The 17,750-nt window shown below is 37.3% G+C and overlaps 1 protein-coding gene across 9 annotated transcripts in view; it reads right to left on the reverse strand.

Moving 5' to 3' along the window:
* PPP2R5C (protein phosphatase 2 regulatory subunit B'gamma) overlaps positions 1-17,750 on the reverse strand; it is a 64,605-nt gene that overhangs the window by 36,237 nt on the left and 10,618 nt on the right. For 6 of the 9 annotated variants that reach the window (XR_009621356.2, XM_034418485.3, XM_087882184.1 and 3 more), the window contains exon 3: positions 10,870-11,029. Coding sequence is in view for 8 of the 9 variants with exons in the window: in XM_034418485.3 (XP_034274376.1) it covers positions 10,870-11,029 (160 nt within the window). In the remaining variant the exon portion in view is untranslated. Of the gene's footprint in view, positions 1-2,792; positions 2,993-10,869; positions 11,030-17,750 lie in introns of those variants that run through there. The other 3 variants (XM_034418487.3, XM_034418486.3, XM_087882189.1) reach the window with 2 other exon arrangements.

Below are 17,750 nucleotides of genomic sequence, written 5' to 3' on the forward strand. Positions count from 1 at the left end.
GTACCCCTTTTTGTAACATTTGTATTTTTTCTAATATAAGCTATTGTCAACTATGGATTTCAGATGCTTATTTTTATATTTATTTTATATATATATCCATTAATTCAAAAATGTATTTTTGTTTAAACGTGTGTTACTTTGGAATGTGGAGAGGCATTGGACAACCACAGCTTGACAGAAATCAGAATTCAGTAACATTAAGCATATGAATAGTTTGTGTATGAATCTGAATGTACTGCATTTTATATAAAATAAAAAGATAGTATTAGTGAACTTGAAATCAATCATGAAAAGCTTTTCTGCAAAAAAAAAAAAGGAAACATTTGATGGGGAAGAATTAAAAAAAAATATTGAATATGAAAGCATCTTGATTCTCAGTAGCTAGGATTGCCAAGGGTCTACTTTAAATGCCAGCCTAATAATAAGTACTTTTTTTTTCCAGAGCGCATAAACATTTCTTCTACAGGACTTTCCCCCCCACCCAAAGTGGAAAGTTTAGGAGCAAAGCTCTTCCTCCTTTCAAGCAATAACAATAGTGGCTTGATAGCTCTCTAAACTATGCCTATTTACATAGGTATAACCCAAGTGTCCTTGCAATATATTAAATCCCATTAATCTTAAATAACAGTAGACATTATTTATATTATCATAATATGGCAGAAACAACATCAGAGAAATCATAAAAAATGTACCAGTGATGTTTATCTCCTAAAAGAACGGCATTTTCAACTATTTTGTGTTCTCCCTCTATACACACACACATACACACACTGAAAATCTACATGAGGATTGGATCTATCTAGAATAGATCCAGAGCAGATAAGGTTTTGTTTCTAAAGTTACAAATCCTAAAACATACCATTGCAAGCCACCCATTTCAAGCAATCCACAAAATTCTACAAGATTCCTTATTTTTTAATACGTTTTTTCTGTCTGTTAACCATTCTGTTACTACAGAACAAAATTGTTAGTGACAAGTTACAACCTTGTAACAAGATCTTTTCTATATTAAACATTTTATTTACGTAATACATAGTACAATAGAAACAGGAAACAATAAAGATTTTTTGAATCAACAAACCATATTTCTAATACCTAAACTTTTAGCTTATTTGCTTTAAAAAAAGTAATTTCTCTGCAGTTGCATATTCTTGGGTAATAAAAATGAAGCCGTTTCTCTGGGCAACAATTTGATCAACTTTTTAATCTCAAAGCATCAGCATTTTGGTTAGTTCAGCTAACTTCAACCTGTGGATGAAATCCAATTGTATCCACTTGCTGCAAAGTGCTACCTATAACCAGTTTCCATGCTCTCTCTGACTGTTATGTAGCCATCTCATCTTCCCAAACTCACTAGAGTGTAGAATCTGAGGTCATACCTCTGTGCTGCAAGTAGAAGAGGGTGGGTCTACTTGTGCAGCAGCAATTATTCTACATGTTGAAAATTATTTAGTAAGCTAACTATAATTGTAGAGTCATATTACAATATAGTACATATTTTGGTGGACAGAATTAAGTCAATAGGTTTATGAGAGGAATTCAAATTAAGTATTTGAAACTAATTAGGGAAGGGGCACAAACATATACTTTATCTTCTAGAAAAATGTTTTATGCTGTGTAGCAGTTTTTAAAATAAAAATCCTACATCAAAGGTTTTTAAAAATATCTACTACGACATTAAAATTTGGAATTAACTTCGTTAATAATAAATAACCATAAATAACAACTTTTCTTCAGCACTATCACATATAAATGTATATTCTTCCATGAAAATGAATTATGAAAACTAAAATCTAAGATCAGAGTATCAGAAATATTACTGCCTTTTGCATTCCATATTATGGAAATACAAAATTTAACATAGGATCAAAATATCCAGAACTCAAATTGTAAATTTACTTCTTGAAAACTCCACAGTATAATCCAGCATTTCAAAAGCTTCCCTTTTCAGAATACATCAAAAATATAAGGAACAAAAAGGTAACAGTCTATAATTACATTTTTCTAATTAATTCAAAGTATAATCTATAAACAATGCTGTAAATGTATACATTTATAACAGAGAACTATTATAACGTCTCATATCTTCAAAAGCTACCACCAATCTTGTAAGTATTTTAAATAGAATACATGGGAAATAATTCCAAGAAAATTTAGTAACTCTGCCACATGCAGCATTCTGTAGCTAAGATTCCAAAATAGCAACATGTATCCTCATCCTTTACTAATCAGCATAATAGACGGGAATGCAAAATCACCATCAATGACAAATTGCACAAATAACAGATTTCTTTGGATGTATTTTACATATCTTTGATAATGTAATGGAAAGTGTCTTTCAGCACTTTGACAAACTCTATTATTGGTTATAAAAGTGTCACTGCACGCACAAAAATAATATTTATTATGATTTATTTCTGTCCTAAAGAACCGCAATTTTCTGGAAAATCTGTAATATAACTTAAGAGTCCTGGCTTCTCTTTCATCCACTCCTCACAAACAGCTTTCTGGGATAGTGACTTCACATCCTTTGACATCAGCATAGCTTGAAAGAGGGGAGGGGAGCACTAGGGTCGAAAGCAGTAAAACCTGTTTAACATTGCAAGCAGCCCACCCAATTGTTCAATCGTTTAAAAATAAGGTATAAACCTGCTATCTAATTTTGCAACTTTAATAAATCTGCATTAAAACAAAAATGGATTCTTCCACAAAAGACTTCCTGCTTTCCTTACCCGAGAATCACAATAGCTAGTCACAGAAGGTTACAATTCATTCAAACACAAATAACTCACCTCGAATATGTAAAAGGGCCACAGGCTGGAACGGCCCATTTGAATTGGCTGCTTCTACCACCATTCTGTTGCCAGTTTTATTACATGTCAACATTTAGGCTTCAGCAGAGAAAGCGGTGTACTCCTTAAGGCAAGAAACCAGCCTCCATTTTAGTTTAAAAAAAAAAAGAAACTGAAGCTCTCTGCAGCTGGAGGGAACTGGCTAGTTAGTGATGTCAGCAGAGATGAGAAAGCTGATTGGCTATCTACATCAACTTAAAATGACTCTAGAAAGCCGCAAATGAAAAGAGCTCTCTGTGTGACTGTCACTGTGCATTCAGCGTGTATATTGTCAGCTTGCTCATACTTCTATTCATCGCTAGTAAATGAAAATCTAAACCACTCTTTGAAAATGCTAGCAAAAAAGACAGCGTATAGCAGCATAACATGATAAATATATTTATTTAAGTATAGTAGGAATGAAAAAGAATTTTCATACATTCAGAAGATTAATATGTTCATACTTTAGTCGCATTTGACATAAATATTAAACATTTCTCTTTCTTCTCTCTAATGAACTTACATCAAATATACAAACATTATGCTAACAAAATTTTCTATAACACCGTTCAGAAAAAAATGCAATTTTTCTGCTATCCCCAAAATATACATATTATGCATCAATAGTCACTCAATATAGGAAGATCGAGGTTATCCGAGGTTAAAGAATCTATCTGTTTAGAATAAAAGAAGGTAAAGAGAGTTCTTCTGCCCCTACTAAAAACAAGCCCCCAGAACACAATGGAAATTAATCTGATAGAACGATCATGAACTGACTTTTCCTTCTAAAATAAAGTCCTCACTGGTTAGCCTCCCCAAATCATCTGAAGCTCTTTTGAATTGATTACAGACACAATATTCCACTTGATTACAAAGTCCAACCAAATGCCAAAATCTACATAAAGCATTAGTTAATTATGTTTTTTTATTATTAAAGCGTATCTGAAAGCTGTACTGTACTGTACTTTTCTTTGAAAAGTCTGAAAGCAACAGTTACATTGAATTTATTCATACATCTAAAAAAAACAATTATGGCATGGGGAGCACACAAAGTTTGTTTGCAGAAAAGTCATTTCTTTTTTCACGAATCTTTACCTGATCTTTTTCTGGACATAGAGAAAAATTATTGTGTTTCTTTATCACATTTGCCTTTCTGCTGTTGGTCTTCTGCTTATCTATTACAGAGCAATTGATTTTACTGTTGACTAGTACAATCAAGCATTTAAAAGCAACTAAAACTCAATTCATTAATTGAATTTGAGATTTTTTTTCTTCAATAATGCAAATCTCAGGAGACAGAATTTAAAAAGAGAGAGGGAGAAAGAAAATAATTTATGTACAAATGGGCTCTCTTTTCATGAATATGGGCAGATGGATAAGATAGTATGCATATGATTGAGAAAATAAGATTGCTATAGGTTTTACTGCAAAGCTCTCAATGTTATTGGCCTGAGGTAATATTTTGTTTATCTATCTTACCTCTAGATTACATGTTTGGTAGCACATGGTTTTACACATTTTTGCCTCATTGTATCAGTGGTGAAATCCAATTTTTTTTTACTACCGGTCTGTGGGCGTGGCCTGGTGGGCATGGTGTGGCTTGGTGGGCATGGAAGGGGAAGGATACTGCAAAATCTCCATTCCCACCCCACTCCAGGGGAAGGATGCTGCAAAATCGCCATTCCCTCTCCACTCCTGGGGGAAGAATATTGCAAAATCTCCATTCCCACCCCACTCTGGGGCCAGCCAGAGGTGGTATTTGCCCAATCCCCAAGCTGTGGCCCACTATCGTTTGGAACTGGGCCATGCAGGAGCGCAAGCATCCGTCACTTGCATGACTATCTGTAAATAGTAGGAAAACACTGCATTCACTTCCATTCTGAAGCAGTTTTTAAAATCATTTTCAAAATGTGCAAATCAGACTGTATGAGTAGTCCTCCTTTGGCAATCACAATTGGCTCTGGCAACTTAGTTGTTCAACAAAGTGGTTGCTAAATGAAAATCACGTGACTGCAACTATTTACAATTTTACTTCACCTTTGTTTACTTTTTGCTACTGCCTTCAGATGAAGGAAACTGGGTTTTTTTTTTCCTTTCCCTCCCTTGATATGGGGTAAATAAGCAAGTGAAAGTAACAACAGTTTAAAAATATGTTGCGATTAATTTGTGCATTGACAATTTAAAATTTGCAGGACAGATACCAAAGAAGAACACCAAAGGAGATGCCAGAGGGTAGTAAATCTTGACAAATCATTCCTGAATTTAGTTACAGCATCAGAAGGATATAACCCCAAACAGCCAGATGAGCCCAAATAGCAGGGAAGGTTTCCAGAACTCAGTAAAAGAGCAAACCTTTCCCCCACTCTCCTGCCATTTGCCATGCTCACCCCGGCACTGGGATAATTAGTAAAGAAGGAAATTACAAGGGAAGAGAGTAAGCATACACATCAAAAGGAATTCACTAGCATGGGGCTGGCACATTGGATGCTTAGGAGGCAAAAGAAAGCCTTCAGTGTGAAACTGATTAGGGTCTTATTTCAGACAACAAGGCCTAAGGATTCTAACTGAGGTCAAAGAGCTTATTGAGGGTTAGGGACTACTTGTATGTATGTATACATGTACAATATCATACATTATGAGATGAGGACTTGATGGGGATTTTAAGAAGATGGTGGGGAGGAAAGAGGATATTATGTTAGAAGCAAATCAATAATAATCTAAATGGTGAAAAATACTATGCTTATAACATCCCTTTAATTTCGTAAAAGCAATTTTATAAAAATCACTCTTTCAAGAATTAGGCACATTTCATCATAAGTATCATTTTTAGGAATTAATTTAACTTTGCAAGGTAGTTTCCTTCTTAGTATTTTATTGTTTAGGGTGCAATTTCATATTCATTTAGGTAAGCGTGCACAGGCCTCATTTATTTCGTGTATTAAATTTATATGCTGCCCATATCACTGTTGAAGCAACTCTGGAAGGCTTACAAAATGATAATATAAAAGCAATTAAAATTAACAAGTATTAAACAGAAACTAAAAATCAAGAGGATGGGCAGCATGGGGTGAGATCTTCTCTCTACCCCGTCAGCTATCCCCAACATAGAGCACCCAAAGTGGAGACCCAGGTCAGCCTGACGAGCAAGGTTTTAAGGCCTCTTCTGGAAGACCAAGAGGGTGGGTCTAGATTTCTCCTCATTCTGGTGGCAGAATATTCTAAAGGGCGGAGACCACAACAGAAAAGGCTCTTATCCTGGATTCCACTAGCCGAAATTACTTGACAGATGAGATCCATGAAAAGCCTATTCTCTTGGTGTGAGTGGGACAGGCCACCTGGCAACTAGTGCAACTTGAGCAACAGGGATGTTATATATGCCACCTTAGGGGCCTCCTATCTATGCCAGTGTGTTCTGTACGAGTTGTAACTTCCAAATATTCTTCAAGGATAGCCCCACATACAGCATGTTACAGCAATCCAACTCGATGTATCAAACTCGATCGCGTTGCAAGCCGGATCGTGACGTATTGCAATGTTTTTTGCCTTTGCGGAGTCAGAGTGGGTGTGGCCTGTGCAGACTGTATCCGATCCGTGAGCTGCCAGTTTGACAGGCCTGTTCTAGAGAGTATGTCCAACCATACAGGTAGTCCTCGACTTATGACCACAATTGAGCTCAAAATTTATGGTGCTAAGCGAGAGATTTGTTAAGTGAGTTTTGCCCTATTTTATGACCTTTCTTGCCACATTTGTAAAGTGAATCACTGCAGTTGTTAAATTAGTAACATAATTGTTAGGTGAATCTGGCTTCTCCACTGACTGCTTGTTGGAAGGTTGCAAAAAGGTGATCACCTGACCTTGGGACACTGCAACCATCATAAGTATGAATCAGTTGTTAAGCACATGAATTTTAATCACATGATCATGGGGATGCCTCAACGGTTGTAAGTGTGAAAAACAGTCATAAGTCACTTTTTGCAGTGCTGTTGTAACTTGTAAGAGTCACTAAATGAATGACTGTAAGGATTACCTATATATAAGTACACAGCAGACAGCCTCTTCATTCAGGCTGTGGAATTCTTTGCTGGGAGAGTTTATTCAGTCTTCTTCTGTTGCCCATTGAGACACAGAGTAAATTTGAATTATTTCAATATGCTCTTATGTAAAGTTAGATTTCTGTACTCTCCCTCAAGAATGTTGTATTTCCACTATTTCATTCCACTTTGCACTTAGGAATCCTTTAAAAACTATTTAGTGTTATTCCTAAATACTAAATATTCTATGTAATTCTCTTCCAATGTACAATCCATACTTCAACAATGTTGTAATCTGTTCATGGACAACTCTACACTTATGGAGACTTAGCAAGGGATAGCTATGTTTGCAGAACTACATTTGTCTATTCAGATTTGTAGCGGGTACGATGCTATCAATCAGGAACTTCATACAATCTGAGTAATGAGAACGAATACTGTAATTTAAATTTAACATTACCTGTAATCAGTGTTAAACCAGATTTTTGAATCACAGTTTATTGAATAAACAATAGCAATCTGGGTCACACATTGAAACCACATTATGCTAAACCTTAGCACTATTACAGCTTAGCATGATATAAAAATCCAGCCATTATCTGCTTTTCAATGGTCAAAAATTAAATTATGCTTAGGCTTCTTGAAAATGTGCAGCAACTTAAAATAATATCCCTTGTATTTCAGTTTATTTTCTAGTAAACCATTTATAGTAAATATGAGTTTTCTTCCTAAGTATGCTACATTACAAATTAAATTTCATTGTTTATCAAAGTTCTGAAGTGAAATAAAATACCATTGACTTTTAAAGAGTTCACTGCTTAAAAACATAATCAAGCAAAGCTAGTGTTGTCAAGATATTAGTAGTCTCAAAAGCCACACACAACCAAAAATATACACCTTATATATATTAGAAGTTTTTTGGAATGTGGTTCAAGTTTTATATATTATTCCAGATAACAGCATTTAACTGAGCAATAACAAAACTCTATGAAGGCACATAGAAATAAGAAACTCAGCATTTCAGTATCATGTACACTGAACATTTTGTCAAAATTTAGAAAGTGCATATCCATTTTGTCTCCACCACTTCCCAATTATTTTTTTTATCCAGATGAAAAAGAGAGTTGATGCACATGCAATGCTGGCTTTCTAACAAAAATGAATTAAATAGGCTATCAGTCATTTGCATGTCACATGCAGCCGTTCTAATAAAAACACACCAGATAACTCAGCTCAACTGTTAGCCTATACTTAAAAAGGCTAAAATACAGAGCTAAAATCAACATATAGGCTTATGTCCATGAGGCACAATTCAATGGCTGCCTACCTTAAAATTGACCTCTATGAAAGGTGCATCCATTTTTCAAGTCCTGAATTGAAAAAAAAGTGAGCTGGACTTTGAAGGATATATAACACACATTTTAGAGCCAGGTGATTACCTTTATTTTTTTAAGGCAAAAATCAGTCCTAAAACGGACTCTCTAATAATTAAACATTAAAATTGATTTAATAAGGGTTTATAATGTAGGAGATATATGTCCATTATTCAACATGCAAAACTGGTGTTACGTAGCAGCAATTCCATCAAATTGTATGAAAAAAAATGCACAGTACATTTTTGGATTGTCTAAAATACTAGCAACTAGAAGAAAGTTGCTCCAGTTCATTCTCTGCACCCATTTTCCAAAAACAGAGTAAAGTTAATGATAATCCAGATGCAGGATTTTTGCAAAAGAAACAAGAATATTTATAAAGATATTTTATAAAGATATTTTCGACACATTTTCTTCCTTTTGTATTCACTGTTCTCTATCTCTTTCAGATAAGCTATCTGAAATAGTCATGTTATATCATTAAAACTGAAGGCCACATGTACTACTTGTCAAGCATTACTGAAACATGAAGAAATGAAAACTGTTTTTAGGTTCAACAGACCAATATCATCCCACAAGATAATATCAATTACAGCCTCAGGAGATAAATCAAACCTATTTTTTATTTTAACTGAAAAAGCACAACATTTGAAGTATTAAACTTATACAGAGAAAACATTCTGTAGAATAGTGATACATTATGATTACTTCACTGTTCCTATGAAGTTGTGTGTAATCCATGGTTTTGCTTCCTTCTCCCATTTGTTATTTTCTGATCAAAGCTTGTTTTTTTTAAAAAGGAAATCAACAATCATGCTCAGAAACCATGATTATTTTTACTGAGCAAATATGACAAGGGCAAATATATTTTATAAATAAATACCCATTAGACAGCACATTGAAGTTTGTCGTGATCAAGAAACAGCACCACAGTTCATTGATTATATCAGTAATATGATGTTGTCCACTTTCAAAATCACATAAGCAGTCATGAACAAGAGGGAATTTGCAATGTATAATACTGGTATAGAAAGTACCTCACAAAGCAAGTACCGGTATATCCCAGCACTTTAGGTTCATTCAAAATAAGATCTCATTATTACAAGTATTTAATATGAATACTGAATATGAATAATAATATTAGTAATTTAGAAATCAGGCAATTACCGTGTTTCCCCGAAAATAAGACCCTGTCTTATATTTTTTTGAACCCTGAAATAAGCGCTTGCCCTTATTGCCATGTGCTCAAAAGCCCGATTGGGCTTATTATCAGGGGATGTTTTATTTTGGGGAAAACAGGGTAGTATAATTCATTATCAAATGTTTGCTTTTCACTTTGGCATGTTGTAGAAATTAATGCCTTACAAACTACACAAAATGCTTCCACTAGATCTTATTTAATTTTGTTTTTCTCATTGTTTGAAAGGATCCCATGATTATCAGCCCAATATATAAAAGCTTTTTAATCCTAATAATGGCATCTGTGTATCTCAAACTTGCTATGTCAGCATAGTAAAGAAATTCAGAAAGCATAATTCTGTGCATGAAATTGTAAGTGACAAGTCTCTTAGCATATACCATCAAGCCTTTCTAAAATAGTTAATTATAAAATAGGATATAATATCATTAGATCCTATGCTGTTTCTAGTCAAGTGTTATCTTGTGTTTATTTGCTGCTAGTCCTATGTTTAAAAACCTGGCCGCTTCATGGAAGGGCAGTGCCTCTTTTTCTGAAGAATTACAAAATAAATTTTTAGCTTATTTAAAATAAGATGCTGTGCAGAAAGAGAACATGCTTTCTAGAAATGTAAAATTAAAACTTCTAGAAATTTTAATTTTGTAATTCATAGTTATAAAATTATTTATAGACATCGAAATAGCAAGTAATGCTTTCCTCTATGTAAGGATTTTTGGAAATTTGAGAGTTTTGCATATTCTACAATATTCCTATTAAAACAAGTTGATGGCAGTCAATCAAAAATGTATTCATAGGTGTTCTCCATAACAAAAGGGAGTGTGATCATACGTTCTGCTCTCAAGTTCAACACCTGCATACAGTATGCTTTAAAATTCTACAGATTCACAATAAACTGCTTGAATGAATGTTACTTTAAATTTAACCCCTCGATGAGCATAAATTCTCAGCTATTTTTTTCTGGACATTATCACAGCATAATGTTATATGAATTTTGGATCATCCTCTGCTGCTTCTGCCCTAAAGCAATAATCTTGCTATATTTCCTTAGCAATAATGTATGAACAACCTGGTTAATGCTCTGTGATGCAGTGTGAAGATCTGATCTTTGAAGGAAAAAGGTCAGAAGCTCTGCTAAAAAAGCTTAAACAATACATTATATTGCCAATTTTTTTACAACCAACATTTACTTATTTCAATTTTTATGCCTGCCCCTTATGCCAAAGTGATGCTGAGTGATGAACAAGTAAAAAACATTAGTGAAGTAATAAAAAATACATATAAACATAACACAAAGAAAGCAAAATGAAAAAAAAAGACAACTAAGGAAAAAATAATCCACAGTAAATTCGTATTTTACAGGCTTGACTAACTGTGTGAACCCACACCTTTGGGATCCCCACCTGTATTATGATTTGTGTGAAAAAAAATGCAAATACCTTTTAAAGCTGGCAGTTTTTGGAGTTCTCTATTACTCGTAATACTAAATTTTGAAGAACTCTGCCGTTTTTCTTTCTTTGCTGCAGCTTGTGTAGAGGTTGCTTTGATTTTAGATAACTGTGTTGCAGATGATACAGTATTCGATTTTTTGCATGAGACCTGTTTTTAAAAAGCAAAACATCATGAGACTTCTTAAAAAGAATGTTAATTAGGCAGCAACAGATTTTATTGATGCAAACTTCACTTAATGTTGTTAACAATGTTTTTCAGTAATGGTTTGCCATTCCCATCTTCCTAGAGGCAAGAGAGAGACTGGCCCAAGATCACCCAACTGGCTTTTGTGCCTAAGCCTAAAAGGAAATGGTACATAGTGATAGGAAGCAGAGTGAGGAAGCTTTAATGTAAATGAACAAATGCCATATTATCATCAAAATCCATAAGATAAAGGTTCTTGAGAAAGATGGTGATGTCCACTGTTCATTTTTCTTTAGAAAAGAAGTATTTTTAATATGATCCTATGTTTGGTTTTCTTTAAGCTTTCTCTATTTGCAATTCAGGATTACAAAATAAACCATCCAAATAAACTTTGGAGATTAAATGTCTGCAAACTGCTTTTAATGTATTTTGATTTCTTTTTCTCTTTTATTCAAATTTTTAAAAACAGACAAGAAAGTTACTAAAGTTACTGGAAGTGTTTAATATCTATAGTAGCTGGTTTACTGAGTTTCAAAAAAAATTACAACTTTAGAGGAAGGCGAAAATTATGGTTACACAGAAGCTACAAGAACTTGGTTTGCTGCTCATGCAAGATTCCAACAAGATTCCACTTTCCCAAGCTTTTTGTTTAGAAATAAACCTTATAGCTGTGGAGTTCTTGGTGTTCTGAGCTTGATGGTTTTCTTTGAATTGTTTCATTACTAAACTAGGTAACATCATCATCAGCAGCAATATTACCTACCAGTAGTTATCAAAGAGAAAATTGGATGAAATCACAGGACATTCCTTCCCTACCCCCTTACAAAAGTGAAGGCTCTTGCCTTCATGGGTTCCTTTGAAAAATGTATTTTAAAAATGTTAACTTTCAGAGAAGCCTTTCAATGTGCTATTTACCATATTTTTCAGAGTATAAGACGCACTGGAGTATAAGAGGCATCTTAGTTTTTGGGGAGGAAAATAGGGAAAAAAAATTTCTGCCTACCAGGTATTCATCTGGCTAGTGTCCTTAGCCTGGTCAGCTTCAGCACATTAGTTCGCTGATTTTGAGCGCGTGCACCTGGTTGGGGCTAAAAAACAGCTTCAAAAGCACAGCTGATCATCGGAGGGACCTCCAGTGACTAAAGCAGGCGAAGCGTGGAAAGGGTAAGAGAAGGCAGGAGCTGTTCCAGGTAGCCATTTTGGGCATTGCGCGTTGTGTTTTCAGCCTCCAAACGTGTCATGTTTTCAGGTGGCGATCAGTGGTGATGTGCTTTGGCAATCCCTGCAGCCTAGAAGGGCTCTCAAACGGAGCGTTTGGAGGCTGAAAACGCGACACGCAGCGCCCAAAATGGCTAAGCCATTGTCGGTGACAATCTCTGCAGCAAGGAAGAGGATGCGCGGAGGCTGAAGGGTGGGTGGGGCTACATTCGGAATATAAGATGCACCCAAATTTTCAGCCTCTTTTAGGGGGGACAAAAGTGTGTCTTATACGGTATATTGCACAATTTTTCTTCCTATAGATATTACTTTCTCATTAATAAGTCGTAAGTGCTGAAATGTGTGCTGATAGGCACCTCTCTTGCTGCTAACTAGCTCTAGAATCATCTTTATTCCTAGTGTTATCCTTAAGCCTTGAACAAAATGCATTTGGCTATAACATTATGCAGATCACAAACCATAAATTTCTGTTTTATCATTCAGATTTCATCTCTTCCTTTTGATTTATTTTTTTGTTTTTATATTTTCTTTAAATCACTTCAACCTATTTTGTGACTGGCCATGTCTTCCAAGGTGAAATTTTTGAGAGAATGCCCAGAACACATTCTCAAAAGCACCAGTGATTCAAAGAGGATTGGGATCCCTGCATTAGTGTACTTATTTCAAAACTATGACTTTACTTTCACAATAAACCTAGATATCCCTCTGGACATAAAAACTGAATAACCTCCAGTGGAGGAAACTAGATTTACAATATATTAAATTTTGGCATATACAACTGTTTATAATTGTAAACAGTGTAAACAATGAATTTTATATTCGAAAATGGGAATTTTTCTAATGTTATGTGCAATGTTATTGCAAACTATAGAGCAAAGTGCTAAAATAATATTACTACTTCAAAGTTGATTTTTGTATATGTGCTCAAGAAAGGAATATCTTGAGGAAATTGCTGAGAAAAATTACTTATTCTCCAAACCATTTCCTCTTTCCTAATCTTCAGCTATTTGAGGAAAGGTGTTTGGTTTATAACTTAAATGTAATAAACTCTAAGTGATAAACTACTTAGAGATACTTAAGTTTATAACTACTTAAATTCTGGCTTAGGACCTGGTTATTTACGGGACCACCTACTACCACCAATAGCCTCCCACCGGCTGGTACGCTCTCATAGAGAGGGGCTCCTCCAGGTGCTGTCGGCCAAACAATGTCGACTGGCGGCCCCCAGGGGGAGAGCCTTCTCTGTGGGGGCACCTACTATCTGGAAGATACGGAGGATCCCGGATCTGTGCACCTTCTACTGCGCTCTTAAGACCTTTTTATTCCACCAGGCGGGCCTGGCCTAATCTTTTCCCTCTTTTTAATTATGCAAATTTTAATTGGTTTTAAATGATTGGATTGTCTGGGCCAAATTGTTTAATTCGATTTTACTTTGTTTTTAAATTTTGTATCTATGTATTTTTACTGTTTGGTTGTTCACCACCCTGAGTCCTTCGGGAGTAGGGCGGTATATAAATCAAATAAATCAAATAAAAATAAATAAAATAAATTCTAATTTAAAGACTGAGGATGTGTGTGTTTATTTATAAGAAGTAAAACTACAGGTACTGACCATTCAGTCTAATTCTTTAAAATATTAATTTCCATAACCGTGGAACTAAATTCACAACTATGGATACAAAAATGTAAATATATCAAGACAAATATGACAATGATGAATTTGAACTCATCTTAGTCAAGATTCTACATTCTTGATAATTTGTTTTCATTATACAAGATTAGTTTGAATTATCATTCATTACTCCTATAAATCTACCATCAAACACTCAAAAAGCCCACTCAAAAAAAGCAGTTTTTCACCTTACCCTTGTTATAGCCTCCTATAATATCACAAAGGCTTCAAAAACAGCACACACAAGACCCGCTCGCTTTTTTTAATCTCACATGCAATCATGACACATACAGAAACACTAAATGCTCACAAAAACTCTACCATTATTTAACATTATTTAACATACTATATTTTTCAAATGTACTTCATAGTTAGCTGCCAATACCATATTTCCCCGAAAATAAGACCCTGTCTTATATTTTTTTGAATCCTGAAATAAGCGCTTGGCCTTATTGCCATGCGCTCAAAAGCCCGATTGGGCTTATTATCAGGGGATGTCTTATTTTGAGAGAAACAGGGTATGTAACTGGCACACCCAAAAGAACTTCTACACTGGACAGTGAACATTATTAAAAACCATATTAAGATGATACAAGAAATTACACATAGCCATAGTGTTTTAGAACAAACAGTCCATAAAATCTCCCTTCAAATCAAGTTTAAATTCCAGGAACAGCATTTTTTGCAAGAATATAGGTTTTTTTTTTTGTTTTTTTACCATTTTTTTTGTTTTTTTACCATTTTACCTTATTTCAGATTTTCTTTTCACATATCCTACTTTAATCTATAGCTTATTCTGGAAAGCTCTGGTATTCTCTCATCCAGGTTCTGACTGGATCTGACCCCTTTTCATATTTTTGACATCAGCAAAGGATGGCTAGATATTGCTACTGCTTTGACATGTTAAAGTATAATAAGTTGTAATAACATGGGTGGCTTTGCAATTTTCTTCTTGCATTCTGGGATGAAGAAACAATAACCCCTCTATTTTGATCTGGATCTGGATTTGAATTGGGTAAAATGTATAAGAACTTGGTACCAAGAATAAGGAAAAAAAAGTCAGCTCCATTTTAGCAAAAGTGAAGATTCCAAGATGGCTCTGATCTAATTGTTTTTTCAGCTGTGCTAGTTACTAAGTTTAAGGAACTAATGGAGAAGGTTCCAAATATTGAATAATTTGGAGGATAACAATGAGAAATTATTTATAAAACATAAGATAAAAGGTGCAATTCTGCCTCTATCAAGGTCAAAACTGATATATGCTGCCCAGGAAATAATGCAAATTAAAGATCACAACATTGGTTTCTTTCATAATGGAAAACATTACATTAATAGAATGGATTATTTAAAATATAAAATTCCATCCTGGACATGAAGGTAACACTTTCCCCCTCTTTCTTGATAATCACAAGACTTTCCCATCACTGTAAGAGGGAGATGGTATTCCGATGTTCTATTATATTAGCTTCCTTGTACAATTATCTACTTTACCCTTTTTGTCTTAACCATCTGTTTTAAACCATCTTTAACACCTTAAGAAGAAAATGGCCTTTCATCGCCTCCAATTCTATCTCACCTCCGATGTATTCAATAACAGAGCTCCTAGCACTGCGAGATTCCCCCCTCTCGCAAGTTTGGCCCTCCCAGTTATCTAGGGCCGCCCTCGAGGACGGGTTTTGGAACCCCGAGAGGTGGTATGCTAAGAACCGGAAGCTTTGGGGTTTTTTAGTTAGTTTTTCAAATTCTATTTTAAGGGGATCTGGGAGAAGGGTGGTTTCCAATGTAAATAATGAGGCTGGGGGGCCTCCCGGGAGGGGGGTGGGTTGTATGGGTTCAGGGATTAACCCGCGAGGGATGGGATCTAGTCCATCTGAAGAGCACGACGGAGGAGATGCAGAATCCAGGGCCAAGGAGAGGGTTAGAGCTTGTGCTGTTGATAGACATTACATCAGTACTGTAGGTGGGAGGGGCAGATATGGCGGGAATAGGGGGCCACATCAAGTTGCGGGAGTGCACGCTCGCTGTCTTCAAGCGGTGGCACGCTCCGGCCCCCAATGCTCTTCTCGTTCCCCAGGTGGCACAGACCCTCAGGTCCTGGGCCTTCGGCTGATGCTATGCAATGCCAGGTCTGTGGTAAATAAAGCCCCCCTCATTTGTGATCTTGTTCAGGAGGGGGGAGCGGACCTGGTGGGTATTACGGAGACCTGGTTGGGCCAGGAGGGGGGAATCCCTCTCGTAGAGATGTGCCCACCCGGTTTCCGGGCATTTCATCAGCCAAGGTCACAGGGAAGGGGCGGGGGGGGTGGCAATTATCATTAAAGAGGGTCTTGGTCCAAGGGAGGCCACTGTTCCTCAGACGGCCGGATGTGAGTCCCTCCTTGTGAAGTGGGGTCATGGGGTGCAGATGGGCCTGCTGGTTACGTACCTGGCTCCCTGCCACGTGGCAGCGGCCTTGCCTGAACTACTCAACGTTATAGCCGCGGTGGCGATTGATACCCATAGGCTTATGGTCATGGGGGACTTCAACCTGCCATCCGTCGGTGAGGCGTCTGAGATGGCTCAGGAGTTCCTGGCTTCCATGACGGCCATGGACCTGACCCAATTAGTTCATGGCCCTACTCACACGGGGGAAAACACGCTGGACCTGGTTTTTGTCTCTGGTCAGTGGCTGAGTGGTCTCGAGATAGGGGATATAGCGATCGAGCCCTTGTCATGGTCAAATCACTCCCTCCTTCGCTTTGACCTTCGAACCACCACACCCCGCCGCAGGGAGGCGGAACCGATGAGGTGGTTCAACCCAGGGGCCTGATGGACCCGGATAGGTTCCAGACGGAGCTTGGGCCATTTCCTGAGGCTCTGGCACACGGCTCGACTGAAGACCTAGTGGCTGCCTGGGATAGGGCGGCCGCTGGAGCTTTGGACCGGGTCGTACCTTTGCGGCCTCTAACCCGGCGTCGATCTCACCTGGCTCCCTGGTTCACCGGAAAAGACGCCTGGAGAGCAGTTGGAGGGCCAGCTGTTCTGAATCTGACCGAACACTGGTAAGGTCTCATATTAAGACCTACCTGGTGGCAATAAAAGCGGCAAAGTGTAACTATTTTTCCGCTCTTATTGCATCATCAGATAATCGCCCGGCCGCCCTGCTCCACCAGGAAGTGCGGGAGGACCCCTTGGAGGGTAGAGCCGAGGACTTTGTACAATATCTGTATGACAAAATCGCTCGGGAAAATTTGGACTCTGACTGGGTAGATTCGGGAGGAAGGATGGAGGCAAGTCTTGAGAATATTACCTGGGAAGAGTTTGATTCTGTGACTCCGGAAAACGTGGACAAGATACTGGGCAGACTGAGCGCGGCCACATGTTTATTGGACCCGTGTCCCTCCTGGCTGGTGCTGGCCTCTCGGGAGGTTACACGAGGCTGGCTCCAGGGGATTATAAATGCTTCCTTGAGAGAGGGTGCCTTCCCCGCCGCCTTGAAAGAGGCGGTGGTGAAGCCTCTCCTCAAGAAGCCTTCCCTGGACCCAGCAGTGTTGGCTAATTACCGTCCAGTCTCCAACTTTCGCTTCGTTGCGAAGGTTGTTGAGAGTGTGGTAGCGCGACAGCTTCCTCAGTACTTGGATGAATCGGCTTATCTAGATCCGTTCCAGTCGGGCTTCAGGCCTGGATACAGCACGGAAACGGCACTGGTCGCATTGGTAGATGATCTCTGGAGGGCCCGGGACAGGGGTTGCTCCTCTGTCCTGGTCCTATTAGACCTCTCAGCAGCTTTTGATACCATCGACCGTGGTATCATGC

This window comes from Pantherophis guttatus, chromosome 1 (genome assembly GCF_059756535.1).
Source record: "Pantherophis guttatus breed Tessera chromosome 1, ASM5975653v1, whole genome shotgun sequence".
Lineage (NCBI taxonomy): Eukaryota > Metazoa > Chordata > Lepidosauria > Squamata > Colubridae > Pantherophis > Pantherophis guttatus.